The following is a 14,763-nucleotide window of genomic DNA, read 5'->3' on the forward strand; positions in this document are numbered from 1 at the left end:
ACTTTACCCTAATTATCCAGAATTCTCTATAGACCCCCCCACCTTGTTCGAGATTGTCTGTTGATAGCAGGGTTGTTTACGTCTATGTTTAGTTGGCAGTTGATGATATTTTCTTTCTGTACTGTTTTGTCTATTTTACATTTACAGATAATCCATGATCTGCCCTCATAAATCTGGTTTTTATTTACATTTTTTTAACTGCACAGCCGTGTACGAGTCATGAAATCTGTTCAATGTATTTTAAAAGCAATTTATACTGAGGGATTGTGAAAGTATTTCTAAACCTGAGAACAAAAGTGTAATATACGGCAGCTTACCAGTCCTTAGATGTGGTCGCTGCATTCAGTGTGTCCACTCTGGATAGAGGAGCAACAGAGTCATCTTCGGACAGCAGCATTGTCAGACTGGGGAGAGGTTAGCATTAGGCTAGGTCTGATTTAGATGGACTTGATGAAGCCAAACTAAAGCTGAAGCTTTATAATCATTTACAGCACGGGTGTCAAACTGGCAGCCCTCCAGCTGTTGCCAAACTACAAGTCCCATGAGGCATTTCAAGATTGACAGTTACAAGCATGACTCCCAAAGACAGAGGCATGATGAGACTTGTAGTTTCGCAACAGCTGGAGGGCAGCCAGTTTGACATCCCTGATTTACAGCAACAGTTTTTTTTTTCCTTTTTGGGCTAAAGCTTTTACTCTGTGTTAAAACAGAACTGAAGTCCTCTGTATACTCACCTCCAACTTCCAGCAAAGTGGCGGTTACATCCCCCACAAACCGCTGTCTTCTTCTCCCTGGGTGCTGCTTTTTTGACCTCTTGATTAGCCAGTGGGATGATGTTTTCCTTCAAATGCGCACAGGAGTCAGGCATTCTGGCACAGCCAAAGTGGGCCGGGAATACACTCTGAGTCCGCTTGCACACTAGACATTTTTACAGCTGCTGTTTTTGGCTTTTGACGTTTGTAAAGTCCCCAGCATGTTATCCTATGTGTCCATGCACACATAGACTGTAATCAACGTTTTTGGCAGGGGCGTGTATTGGCTGGAAAAAAACTCAGGACTAGTGGGTTTCTAGAGGAGTTTTCTAGCTGTAAAAATGCTCTAATGCTGAAAAACACAGTAAAACGCTGCAAACCGACAGTTATATCCCCCACAAACCTCTGTCTTCTTCTCCTTGGGTGCTGCTTCTTTGACCTCTTGAATAGCCAGCGGGGTGATATCTTCCTTTAATTGTGCACAGGAGTCAGTCATTCTGGCACAGCCAAAGTGGGCCGGGAATACACTCTGAGTCCTCATGCACATTGGACGTTTTTACAGCTGCTGTTTTTGGATTTTGATGTTTTTTTCTACAGCCAGTAAACCCCCCAGCATGTTATCCTATGTGACCATGCACACATAGACTGTAATCAATGTTTTTTGGCTGGAAAAAAACCCCCAAGACTAGTAGGTTTCCTGATGAGTTTTTTAGCTGTAAAAACGCTCTGAAAAACGCACTAAAATGCCGCAAACTGGCATTTTTGGAAGTTTTTTTTACCCTTTTGGGGGGGGGGGGGGAACGCTAAAAATGCAAACACGGAAATACGCAGTAAAATGCAGCTAAACACTAATGCAAAACCGCTAAAAAACTCACATTTTTAACGTGACTTTACACAGCTAACGTTACCAGCGTTATTAAAACGCCCCGAGTGCATGGAGACTGAGCTGCGCATGTCTGTTCTATAATAAAAAGCTGTCTGCTCACAGTTTTCTAAAAGTTAGGAGTTATTCCACTTTTAGTAGTTTTTCACAACACTCTATAAGGCTACATGTACACTGGAACGGCCTTTGGATGTTAACTCTACTGGCAGCAGAAAAAAGCTAAACACTGCAAAAACACAGGGATAAACACGGTATTCACTTCATTGGCCAGAGTACACAAATAAACGCCCAACCGTTAAACGTGGCTAGCGGTTAGGCGAGTTTACATGCATTTTTGCTGCGTTTGACGTTTTTTAGCCAAAACTTTCCTCTCCTTAACGCGATACTTCTGCATTCAGGAGAGGGACGTTTAACTTCCCCTAAACTCTGGTAAAAGCCTACGTGTGCATGGACTTTGATTGAGTTGAGTTCAGGGCAAAAAAATGGCAAAAGCTCCGAAACTCACGTTTAGGAGCAGCAGTGTACATGAGGCCTAACCGCCACTTTTTCTGGACAGCTTGGTCTGTTAAGGCAGTTGAAAAATAACAGACTTCGGCTGGGCTCACACTGGTGCACTGTGGTTTGGATACAGCAGGGATGTTTTTGCGGTTTTCATGCATGTAAATAGGAAAAACGCCGCTTTCCCAACCAGCCCGTGTGACATAGATGTAAGGAGCGACCGCAGCCTACTTGTCTCTGCCAAAACCAAACCCTTGATGTCGTTTGCCCCGGGAGCTTAGTCATAGGGTGTCTGAGGATCAACCACAGGGCACATCTGCCAACCCTCAGTATGGCCACGCTAAATTGCGCAGAAATGCGTGCAGGTGCTGTGTGATGGTGCTCGGGCGCGTGCCCGTGCGAAAGCTTGTGCGCGCACAATCGCGCACGTAGATGCGCTATGGCGCACACGAACCGTGACAGTTTCTGGCACCCAGTGGCCTGTTTAAAGTCAGCACTCTGGTGTACAAGTTGCTGGATGATCGTCAGCCCCCTGGTACCTTATTTTTCTGTGTCGCTATACGTCTGTATTCCCGTTGCTGACTCGGCTTGCCCCTGGATTTGTCTTGGCTCTTCTCCTGGCTCTGACCCCGGCTTGTTACACGGACACTGCTACTGCCTGCCTCCTGTGTATGACCCTGGCTTGCTATATGGACTTCGCTTATTGCCTGCCTCCTGTGTACAACCCCGGCTTGATATACGGACTTTGCTTACTGCCTGTCTTTTGTGTATGACCTTGGCTAAATCTGTGACCACGCTTGCTCCTACTCCTGACTGACCCTCTGTGCATAATTCCTGGCTCTGGTTCCCGACTTCGCCTCCTGTTCTGATCACCTGTCATGATCCGCCTAAGCTTCCGGAGCTCCGCCTGTCCTGCTGGTACTACGGCACAAGCAAGACTTCACCTTCCCATCTGGAGTGTCTTCCGCCCTGTTGACACCACTGCAAGGTCAGGTTTATTTCAAGTGCCTTATCCACTCTACTCATCAGGCTACTGCATAACAGGCAACCCATGCTTCTTTGGGCTCAGCACCTCCTGTTCCCACCTTCAGGGGTGCTTTGCACTCAGCCGCAAGGGGAGCCCTCTTGTTACTTCGGCCTCTGACCAGGTGACATAGGGTCTATGACAATGACTAAACCCCGGGGGCCAGGGTGAAATGCGTTGTTTTTTTTTGCTAAGACAATTAGGCTGTGGACGCTGGTGGGTAGAGCACCGATCGTCTTATTTACGTGCACACTATTTTCTGGATGAGTATATCGGATCAGGGGACCAGAGATCCCTCTCTAGCTTTGGGTGGCGTTTCTAAGTCTTTACTGAGGTCACAGTGGTCTTCAAGCATTTTATCATGCGGTCCCACATATTTATAATAGGTTGTGCGTTTTTGCCACTTTTTGTAAAGCTGGCTATACACTAGTAGAATTTCATTAGAAATTTTTAGTTTTAAGAATGTTTGTTAGATTTTCTAATCATTAGTGGGGTGAAATCAGCATCTGTTTTTTTTTAACATAGTGACTGGGAAATTTAACGTAGCAGGATGGTAAATTTTTCTTGAACAAATTTCTAATCATGTAGCTGGTTTTCGTTTGGGAAAATGCTTTCAAATGACAGTCGTCCAATCATCAAATATACAAAGAATAGGAATATTTGTATGAACATTCAAATTCATTCGTCCGCAGGACAAACCCGTACACCCTGGGGTTGAAGTGGTTATATCGAGGCCATGGCTGCAGCTGCAGATATGACTCTTTAACTTTTTTTCTGCTGGCGATGCTCTATAATGTAAAAGCATTCCAGGCAGCTGAAAAGCTGCTGGATCATTTTAACATGGCACAGAATGGGTGCCCTATCCTCTTGCCTCCCTGCAGGTTTACCATAGACATGACCTAGGGCCAGAAGTTCTCGTATATAGAAGTAATTGTCTATATGGCCTAAGAAACTGGAAGTGATGAGGATTTTGTCACTTCCGGTTTCAGTCTCCTGTACACAGGCCATTACTAGATGAGAGATCTGAGGTTTAACGGATCTCAGATGTCTCAGTAAAGAGGACCTGTCACTGCCCATGTTATCACAAGGGGTAGTGTTCATCCCTTTTGATAGCAATAAAAGTGACCCAAAAAAATAACGAACAGTGTAGAAAAATCTAAAATAAAATAAATAATAATTTTTAAAACTGAAAGCGTCCCTGCCCCCCCATCCCATGCTCACATGCAAAAAAACAACAGACAGTGTAAAAAAATCTAAAATAAAATAAATAATAATATTAAAAAATTAAAGCGTCCCCGCCCCCCCCCCATGCTCACATGCAAAAAAAAACAACAGTGTAAAAAAATCTAAACTAAAATAAATAACAACAATTTTAAAAAATTAAAGTGTCCCTGCCCCCCCCCCTATGCTCACATGCAAAAAAAAAACAACAGTGTAGAAAAATCTAAAATAAAATACATAATAATAATTTAAAAAAATTAAAGGGTCCCTGCCCCCCCATGCTTACATGCAAAAGCGAACGTATATACAGGTCCTGCGTGCATATGTAAACTGTTTTCACCTCACGTGAGGTATTGTAAGTGTTATATAGAGCAATAATTCTAACACCAGACCTCCTTTGTAACTCTAAACTGGAAACCTGTAAAGGCTTTTGAAATGTTACTATGGAGATTTTTAAGTACTGTAGTTTGGCATCGTTCCATAGGTGTATGCACTGTTAAAGCATGGCATGGCATGTTAGATATCTATTTACTCGGCGTAATATCATATTTTATATTTGACCAAAAAAGAGTATATTACATTGTGTCTTTGTGCACTAAAAAAAGTGTATTGTTTCTAATAAAATTGTGTTTCAAAAAACTGCTGCACAAATACTGTGTGACATAAAAAAAATTGCAACACCCACCATTTTATTCTTTAGGGCATCTGCTTAAAAGATATATATTATGTTTGGGGGTTCTAAGTAATTGCTGATTTTTTCATGTATGACAGAAATGTTAAAATTGGCTTGGGGGTCAAGTAGTTAATATTAATTAAATGCAAAGAGCAGTTTATCAGTTTCTTATCTAATGGCTGAGCAGTTTATAGATCGTTCATACCCAGTCAGTGGCATTTGTCATAGTTTTGGCCATGTTATCTTCAGAATAGATGAGAGAACAGAAAGGTCTGTCACTTTTTAAGGGACTTGTATTGCCATGGAGCTATGTGTAATCTAATCATTGTTATTTCTCCTCGGAGGAATCTTGCAATAAAAGTCCTTACTGTCTGCTCTTGGTCTGTGAACCATGCCTGAGAAATGGGGGACTAATTACATCCATCTGTCAAGTCACCTCACTGCCTGGGAAAGCAGTCATTGGAGTTATACCTAATACAGTCATGCACTTATGAAGTAAGTAGGGAACTCTGACAAGTCATTATTCCAGGGTACCATTCACTGTCAAATCTACTTCCTTCCATAGGATCCCCTTCATTTCCCTGCAAGGGTGTTCACTGCTTGTTTCTTTAGTCTGGCATAACACAAGGGTGACACTAAACTCTGATTTTAAAAATAAACTTCTATGTACTGTTAACTTAGATAAATACCTTCTCTCACCCTCCTCCAAATTTCTTTTTTTTCTGCTGCAATCCGACTTCCTGTTTAATTTAGATCTGTATGGCCAGTTTTTTTTTGTATTCTTTATTTATAATGTAGCACTACCCTCATAAGGGCCACTGGATTTGGTTTGGGTCCCACTATGCTCTGCACAGCCCAGCAACACGCATTTTCCACACTTGTACCCTTAGAGTCAGTGAACAGTCTGCGCGCTAGCTTTTAGTGGTTTTTATTTAGGGGTTAACAACTTGGATGGGGTCTAGGGGTATATGGGATGCCCAAGAAACTGTAGAACTTAAGGACGAACTTCATAGCAAATATGTACAAAAATGTGGACTAGCAAAAATATAGCACTGTCCCTTTTGGTTGTACCTCCTCAGACCCCAGATGAATCCTCCTCTCCAACCAGGTGTACTGAGAGTATCCTTGAGCAAGAGGTCCCAGAAGCTTGCAGTTAAGCAGTCCTGGATGAGGACTAGTTGGGTCTTGCACCTGACCACCCTCTCCCCTTATCTGGCTCAGGGGATGTAGGAGTACTCACACTATCTTGTCCTGTCAGAGTGGTGGGTTGGTAGCTGCTTTCAGGCCTTTCGCTTGCCTGGTTCCTTCCCTGCTGCCCAGGATGTCCTCCCTAGGACACTTTGGACAGTAAAGATTCTCCTGTTCAGCAACCAGCCTGTAGGTAGACTCACCTCCCTGGGGCCCCCTCCTAGGCTCCACACTCCAGTCTTCCTCTCAGTCCATCATCCACCTGACTCCTCTTGTTCTCCAGACTCTATCATATTTAAGGGTTTCCCTGGTCACCATGCCCAGCTTCCTGCTAGGGGATTACCCAAGGTCCCTCAAACATGCAGATCTTGACCTCCTCCCCTCCTCCACCCTCTTCCATAAAGTTCTCCAGTATCTGGAAAGGGGGGAGGGCTCCAAAAGCCCTGACCTGTAGAACCTTTCAGCCGGTCCTGAGGTGAACTCACTGCCTCATTCCCAGGCTGACTCGTCCTAGGCTGCAACAATTAATAACAATGAGCTTAGCTAACCTAGAGGGCATTACAATAAATTTTGTTAATATGGTACAGAGAGGGAACCAAAAGAAACATAAGAAATACAGGAAATAAAACAGGTTAATAAACCAATGTTTAGCTGCAGGAGGTTTGATATCCATTCTACAGGAATACGGTAGTTTTAAGGGCAAAGGCATTACTGAAGTGATCAATAACCCCTTTAGAAAGTAAATGGGAAGCCAGAAGTTTCACAATATACAAGAAAGCAGGAAAGATTGACAGTCAGGATCCTGAGGACCAAAGCATGTGTCGGGATATGCTTGTCACAGAACTTGTGGGAGGGGAAGCAGGAAAAAAGGGAATGGTACCCCCCACCGGAGAGCATACGAGCAGGACTGAAGACAGGGGAGCCCCCCCCCCCCCCCCCCGTAGGCAAATTAAATGAAGCAATTAAATGGCTCACCATTTCAATGACTCATTCCCAGCATATCTTCGACAGCAGCCAGTTTAGAGAGCCAATAATTGTCTAAAATCATCAGTGCATGTAAACTCAGTCCAATAAAACCAGGTATTTCTGAACCTGGTATGTGTGTTCTTTATAGAACTCATGATACTTTTCATCTCCCTGATATGCTCAACTCTTCCAATCCATTATTGGAGGTTGAACCGATTTCCACAGTGCCGGTATGCAGGACCATTCCACGTTAATCAGCTGGTGCAACACTGACTTTTATGTAGGCCAATGTTGTAATCGAATTGTGATGCCACCGGAAAAATTCAGGCGTTTTAGGGAGTACATGGTCAGGGAATTTTTTTGTGATTTCGTGAACCCGAGTCTAGAAAGTATGTAAGGAGGGGCAAGATCAGAACATATGTAATAAGTCTCTACCCCGGTCACATCTGCAACAGGTTTCGGACAGGGATGCGGTACCAGCGAGTTACTATCTTATACCCCAATGCCTGGTATTTATTACGAATGGAGAATCTGAAAGACATATTGAATATTTTTGTAAGAGCTTCTGGGGTCAAAGTAATCCCCAGGCCCAGTTCCCAACGGTCTAAGTAGTGAAAAGGTGATGTGGAGGCTCCTGTAAGGAGCCATTTGTAGGTTGTGGAGAGAAGGTGGTCAGTCGGTCCCTCACTTTAACACTCCTTGTATGGCCAGTTTTAATCTCTTATTGTCACTGAAACAGAAAGTGAAGGAAAATCTAAAATTTTTGACATTGGGAGTAGAAATCTTGCAATAGGAACACTTGTTTCATTGACAACTGTCTAAGTGAGGATTCTCCTCACTTTAAGGAACTTTCCTCTTCCTGTTGTATCTGCAGGACAGGAAGTGAAGGGAAATCTCCCCAATGGGACACATATCTGGAGATTTTAAAACACATTTGCTAGTGATCCTGCAACACACTCCTTGCTGCCTCACCAGAGGTCTGATATGATGCTAGAACACCATTTTTACTACTTTTCACTTACAGAAAGCCTAGAGTCCTACTTTAATGCATGGAGTAGAGCACTGATAGAATAAAGAAATAAGATATACATGTGCTCAAATCCAAATAGCTTATACATATATACAGTATATAATCAGTCAGGTGCTAATAATTCTGGATGAATCCTCTGCATTCTCCTATTCACTCTTTCTAGCAAACTTTGCACAAAAATGGGGATTTTCTTTTCACACACATTAAGCTGGGGAATTGCATCAAAGTAATCCCAAAGTGAAGAGGAACTGACTGCTGACTTCAGGAACAGGAGCTTACCAGTGCCAGGGGTCCAGCGATGTCTTCCTGCAGTCGGTTCTTCTTACCAGTGCAGCACCACCATTTTGGATATAGGAGCTGGCTGTGGCTTTCTGATTAAACTACAGTCGGGTCGCTATTGCAAATGCACAAGCTCATGTGGTGGACTAGGAATGGTCCTGCTGCCTCCTGGGACATATGATGTGTCCCAGGAGGCTCCGAAAGGAGAGGAGGTGGGACAAGGGGCCCGGTGATTGACGTGTGCCCGGGCGATCACATGGTGTTTTACCATGTAATTGCTGGGTCCAATCACAGCAATCACACAGTAAACAATAGAAAAGAAATCTAAAAACCACTTTTCTCTGCTGTCAGTATGAGAGCAGAGGGAAACGATCCTGCAGCCTGTGAGTGTACAGCAGTGTGTCAGGCTGCCTGTACACTCTCAGACTGCAGTGCTAGCCACAGTGTCCCTGATGAGTGCGCCCGTGTGTCCCTGATCACTGCCACAGTGTTGGGACAATAAATAATGAAGCCAGCCCCTGTCACCTGTCCCAGTGCACACAAAAACACCACCATACACCATACCAGCGTCCTGATCACCACCATACCAGCATCCTGATCACCGCCATATCCCATACCAACACCCTGAAAACCGCCAAACGCCATACCAGCATTCTGATCACCGCCATACCCCATGTCAGCATCCTGATCACCGCCATACCCCATACCAGCATCCTGATCACCGCCATGCTCCATACCAGCATTCTGATTGTGCCATATGCCATACAAGCGTCCCGATCATTGCCATACCCCATACCAGCATCCTGATCACCAGTATGCTCCATACCAGCATCCTAATTACCTCCATACCAGTGTTGTGATCACCACCATACCTCATACCAACGTTCTGATCACCGCCATACCCCATACCAGTATCCTGATCACCCCCATACCAACGTTGTGATCACCTGCTTACCAGCATCCTGATCACCACCATACCAACATCCTGATCACCACCATACCAGCGTGCTGATCACTGCCATACCTCATGCTAACGTCCTAATCACTCCCATACCAGCATCCTGATCATTGCCATATGTCATACCTACACCCAGCAATTTAGGGTCTCAACTGATCAATTTTCAAATATATATCCCATAGTTTGTAGAATCTACAGCTTTTACTCAGACTAAATAATATACACTGTTTTTGGTTATTTTTACCCCAAAAATGTAGCAGAATACATTTTGGCCTAAATTCATGAAGAAAAATTATTTACAAACTTTTATACCAAAAACTAAACAAAAAAGGCTTTTTTTAAAAAAAAATTCTGTAAATTTTTTCATTTACATAGCAAAAGAAAAACCCCAAAACATTAGTGATCAAATACCACCAAAAAAAGCTCTATCTAAAAAAAAAGATAAACATAAAATATGATTTCATATAGGTACAGTGTTGCATGACTGAGTAATTGCTGCTCAAAGTGTGGTAGCACTGAAAGCTGAAAATGGGCCTGGACTGGAAAGGGGTGAAAGTGTCTGTACCTGAAGAAGTTAATGTACATATAGTTGAGATGGGTCTTTGAAAGTTTGACCCACATAATATGGAGACTGGTGGTTCAGGATTAAAAACACCTTCTCCGGAAAGTGGTAACTGTAGGGTTAATGCACACACATTGGGGACCAGTCATTGAGGGCTTAATGTATATAAAAAGGGGACTGTTCACTGATGACCTGATAGTTATATACTATAGGACTTCTAGTGACATGTATCCCCTTATTTACTCACTTAGCTGCTTGTTCCTGAACTAAAATGCATTGAACTTTGTGTCACTACATCCTGGCTATTTTCTGGGTCAGTGTACTTTTTACAGGTACTTCTGACAATGTTAAGTTTAGGGGATTTCACAGGAATACATTTTGCTAAATGTTTTCATGATTTCAATTGCTGCTCAGCAACTGCTGTCATGGTGGTCTTCCATGTGGAGAGTTCAATACTGGTTCTAATATAGATCTGTGAAGTCACTGTTTTCTTTGAGTCCTTCCAAATTGCATTCTATGTTGAGCCCTGATGAAATGGGGGGATATTGCCCCCCAAAAAAGTTTACTGTTTTTAAATGACTTTTTATCAACAATTAAAATGATCTTGAAACTCTTATCTGATTTTGGTCTTGCGCTCCTTTCTGTATTTCTATGGTTTGAGCCACCATTGGGCGCCCATCGAAGGAAGCCTTGCTGTGTGGAAATCGCCTCGCCAGAACTACTGAGCTTGTTTGATGTTTTCCTTCATCTGACTAAACTTGGAAGTCTAAAAGTTCCCAGTGCCACTTTGAGTATGTTGTTCTGGCGTTCATCTCTTTGTATGACAGTGACAAGGCTCTTCTGTAATTTATTAATTAAGATATAAGTTACAGTTTAGAAATTTGAATGACAAGTACTTCTATGTATAAATTATGCAAACGCATTGAAGAACTTGAATGCATCTACCCATGATGTCTAGCGGGTAATCCATCCATAAAACATAGATTGACAGTAAATGGGTCTTCATTAACCTAAAGCTGCTTTCTCTTACAGATTTTTTGGCTCCTCGACCCGCGTACCGATTCAATTTAACTTCTCTCCAGTCATCTGAAGTTGTCTTGGCTGCCACTCTCCATTTTGGACCTGACAAAAGCCCTAGACCTCCTAGAGACTCCTACTGCAAACGTTCCAAAAATGCTTCTTGTCGCCTCTTGCTACCATCCCCATCCCAGAAGATCAGTGTCACTTTTCGAAGCCTTCTTCACCACACAGATTTGGGTATGGTGAAATGGAATGTCAGCAATGCCTTGCCCTATAAAAAGGGGGTCTGGCACACCAAAGACATAACAAGCATTATCAAGGAGGCCCAACATCAACAAGACTTGTTTATCTCTGCTGAGATTGACTTTGGACATAAACTTCCTACAATCTTTGAAACTAACCCTAGTGATGTTCCATATATCCTGGTATTTGCTAATGATAGAGCAATTTCAGAACCCAATAGCGTGGCCTTGACCTTGCAGAGATATGACCCATTTCAGTCAAATGTTGGAGACCCAAAGCAAGGGTCCAATGCATCTTCAGAGAGCAGAGTGAAGAGGGATATCACATTTGTGACTTCCACCCATGATAATGAACTGCCGGATGTCAAGTATGTACGTTACAGCAAACAGGACTTGTGGGAGGGCACTTACAAAGCCCTTAAGCAGAAAACTCCTAAGAAAGAGAAGAAAAAGAAGGGTCCTGAAAGTCTGGACACAGTTTTAAAATCTCCAGTGCTGCACTTTGATGAAAGGACCATGAAAAAAGCAAGAAGGCGCCAGTGGGATGAGCCAAGAGTATGCTCTCGACGATACTTAAAAGTAGACTTTGCTGACATTGGGTGGAATGAATGGATTATATCTCCAAAATCATTTGATGCTTACTACTGCTCTGGAATTTGTGAGTTCCCAATGCCAAAAGTAAGTGATGGGTATATTTGTAAATATATAAATACGAAATCCAGGTAGGCTGCTTAAAGTGTTACTAAACCCAGGACCCTGCATTCATTATATCTGGTCTCCCCGGACCCTGCATTCATTATATCTGGTCTCCCACAGTACACAGAACATGGAAGTGCAATTATTTTAGTAAATATAAATTGCTAAATACCTTTTCCCATCATCAATTAGAGCGGTCTTGTGACTTCTATCAGTATTCAGTAGAGTGCTAGTTAAAGCTTGTAAAGAGTTTCTTTCTGCTCTAGGAGGATGCAGGACCCCTGACCTCTGTCTGCACAGTGCTGATTGGCTCTGTGCTGATCACATGCACTCTCCCTTCTCTCAGAGAAGGCCGGATCAAACAGCATTTTTGCACAATGCAGAGGATTAACCCCTTAGGTTCCACAGGGAGTATATCAAGCATACTTTTTTATTATTATTATTATTATTATTATTATATTGGATTTATATAGTGCCAACAGTTTACGCAGAGCTTTACAACAAAAGGGCAGACAATTCAATTACATTACAAATGAATACAAGAGGATTCAGAGGGCCCTGCTCATTAGAGCTTACAATCTAAGAGGGAGGGTCAAGAGATACAAAAGGTAATAACTGTGGGGGATGGACAAAATACATGTACAGTTGCTAGGTGCTGGCAGGATAGACCTCTCTGAAGAGATGAGTTTCAGAGATCGTCTAGAAGTGGACAGAGATGGAGATAGTCAGACACATTGGGGAAGGGAGTCCCAGAGGATAGGAGCGGCTCTGGATAAATCCTGGAGGCGAGCATGGGAGGAGGTGACAAGGGATCTAGAGAGTAGGAGGTTTAGGGAGGAATGAAGAGAACAATTTGGTTGGTATTTTGAGACCAGGTTAGTGATGTAACTAGGGGCTAAATAGTGGATGGCTTTATAAGTTGTTGTAAGTATCTTGAATTTTATTAGTTGGGTGACTGGGAGCCAGTGGAGGGATTGGCAAAGAGGGGTGGCAGACACTGTATGGTTGGTAAGGTGGATGAGTCTGGCAGCAGCATTCATGATGGACTGGAAGGGAGCCTATGCAAAGGTAAGCCAGTGAAGAGGAAGGCAGGAGATGACCAGGAAGTGAGTTAGAAGCGTTGTGGTGTCATTGGTTAGGAAGACGCGTATCTTGGAGATGTTGCGGATATTGAGGCAGATTTTGACAGAGAATTCAGTGGAAGGGGCACATAGTGGAGGAAATTTTATGAGTTTTGGATAGATTGATCTTCAGGAAGTGGTGTGACATCCAAGCTAATATGTCTGTTAGTAGATTAGTGATGCTTGAGGAGACTGATGGAATGAGCTGAGGGGTAGAGAGATAGATCTGAGTGTCATCAGCATAGAAATGGTATTGAAAGCCATGGGAGGCTATCAATTGACCCAGAGAAGAGGTGTAGATTGAGAATAGGAGGGGTCCCAGAACAGAACCTTGGGGAACCCCAAAGAAAGGGAAGAAGGGGAAGTAGAATTGTAAGTGACACTGAAGGTGCGGTGGGATAGGTAGGATGAGAACCAATGAAGAGCACAGTCACAGAGACCAAAGGAGTACAGTTTTTTTTTGAGGAGGGAGTCCACTGTGTCAAAGGCAGCAGAAAAGTCCAGGAGTAGGCGTACAGAATAGTGTCCATTGGTTTTAGCCGTTAGTTGATCGATTGTAAGTTAGAGGAAAGCAGTTTTAAGTAGAGTGCTGAAAGCAAAATCCAGACTGAAGGGGATCAGGAAGGTTATTCTCAGTGAGGTGGCTGCTCATCTGGTTGTAGACCAGGCGTTAAAGGAGTTTGGAGGAAAAGGAGCGTAAGGAGATGGGTCGTAGGTTGTTAAGATTGGTGGGGTCTAGAGAGGACTTTTTAAGTATGGAGGTAAGATGCCGGAAGAGAGGGAGGGATTGAAGATGTGATTTAGAGAGTGTAGGGTAGAGCCAGAGGGTGACCGTAGCATTTGCGACGGAACAGGGTCCAGGGTGCACATGGTTAGGTGGGCGTTAGGAAAATGTTTAGCAACCTTGTCTATAGTAGTGGGGTTGAATGCAGGAAGTGGTGATTGTCCCTGTGGATGTGGAGTGTTAAGTAGAGCTGGTATCTGAGCTTTGGAAATCTCCTTACGAAATTTATCGATTTTCTTTTTGGAGTGATTGGTGATCTCCTGGGCAGTGAGTGAGTTAGTGGGTGGAGGCAGTGGAGGATGAAGAAGAGAGTTGAAGGTAGAGAAGAGTTGACAGGGATTGGATGAGAAGGTGTTAATGAGAGTAACGAAATAGGTCTGCTTGGCAAACTGCATATACAGACTGATCTTACTGTTGTGGGTTTAGTAACATTTTAATAGACAGTTCTAATACATACCTGTTGACCATTTACCTTCGAAATTATTTGCTTTTTGCCTGGGATGCTGTAGATACAGCTGGCTAAAGTGTAAATGGCAATATGCAATAGATACATCAAGAGTCTGTACAAGACTCAGAAAATTATGGACACTAAAGTCTGGTCTAAGAAAATAGTTGTATTCAAGTATGTACTCTTAAAGCCCAACTCTAAGTAAATAAACAAATTGTCCCTTGCAGTGGGACTGCGTTGTCAAAACTGCTCTGTAGCCGCTGCATATGCACAGCCCTGTCAAGACTGTATTGTTAGAATTCTGGTGGGTGGCCAGAGGGCAGTAAAACCATGGCTCAACCACCTGATTTTACTGCCATCCAGCTGTCAGTGTGAAAGAGCCCCTATACACTTTCCCAATGGTGGCAGCAGGGGGCAA

At 43.2% G+C, this 14,763-nt stretch overlaps 1 protein-coding gene and 1 long non-coding RNA gene across 2 annotated transcripts in view; one reads left to right on the forward strand and one right to left on the reverse strand.

Moving 5' to 3' along the window:
- LOC149454414 (uncharacterized) overlaps positions 1-438 on the reverse strand; it is a 59,028-nt gene extending 58,590 nt beyond the window's left edge. The window contains exon 1 of the long non-coding RNA XR_016314214.1: positions 318-438. This is a non-coding gene — a long non-coding RNA (uncharacterized LOC149454414). The remainder of the gene's footprint in view (positions 1-317) is intronic.
- The window catches only part of GDF10 (growth differentiation factor 10), a 53,072-nt gene that overhangs the window by 10,457 nt on the left and 27,852 nt on the right, over positions 1-14,763 (forward strand). Inside the window, exon 2 of the mRNA XM_089687556.1 lies at positions 11,067-11,974. Within this exon, the coding sequence (XP_089543682.1) occupies positions 11,067-11,974 (908 nt within the window). The remainder of the gene's footprint in view (positions 1-11,066; positions 11,975-14,763) is intronic.

Source organism: Staurois parvus, unplaced genomic scaffold, assembly GCF_062004578.1.
Source record: "Staurois parvus isolate SC_StPar_1 unplaced genomic scaffold, SC_StPar_1.0 ptg000430l, whole genome shotgun sequence".
In the NCBI taxonomy this organism is placed as follows: domain Eukaryota; kingdom Metazoa; phylum Chordata; class Amphibia; order Anura; family Ranidae; genus Staurois; species Staurois parvus.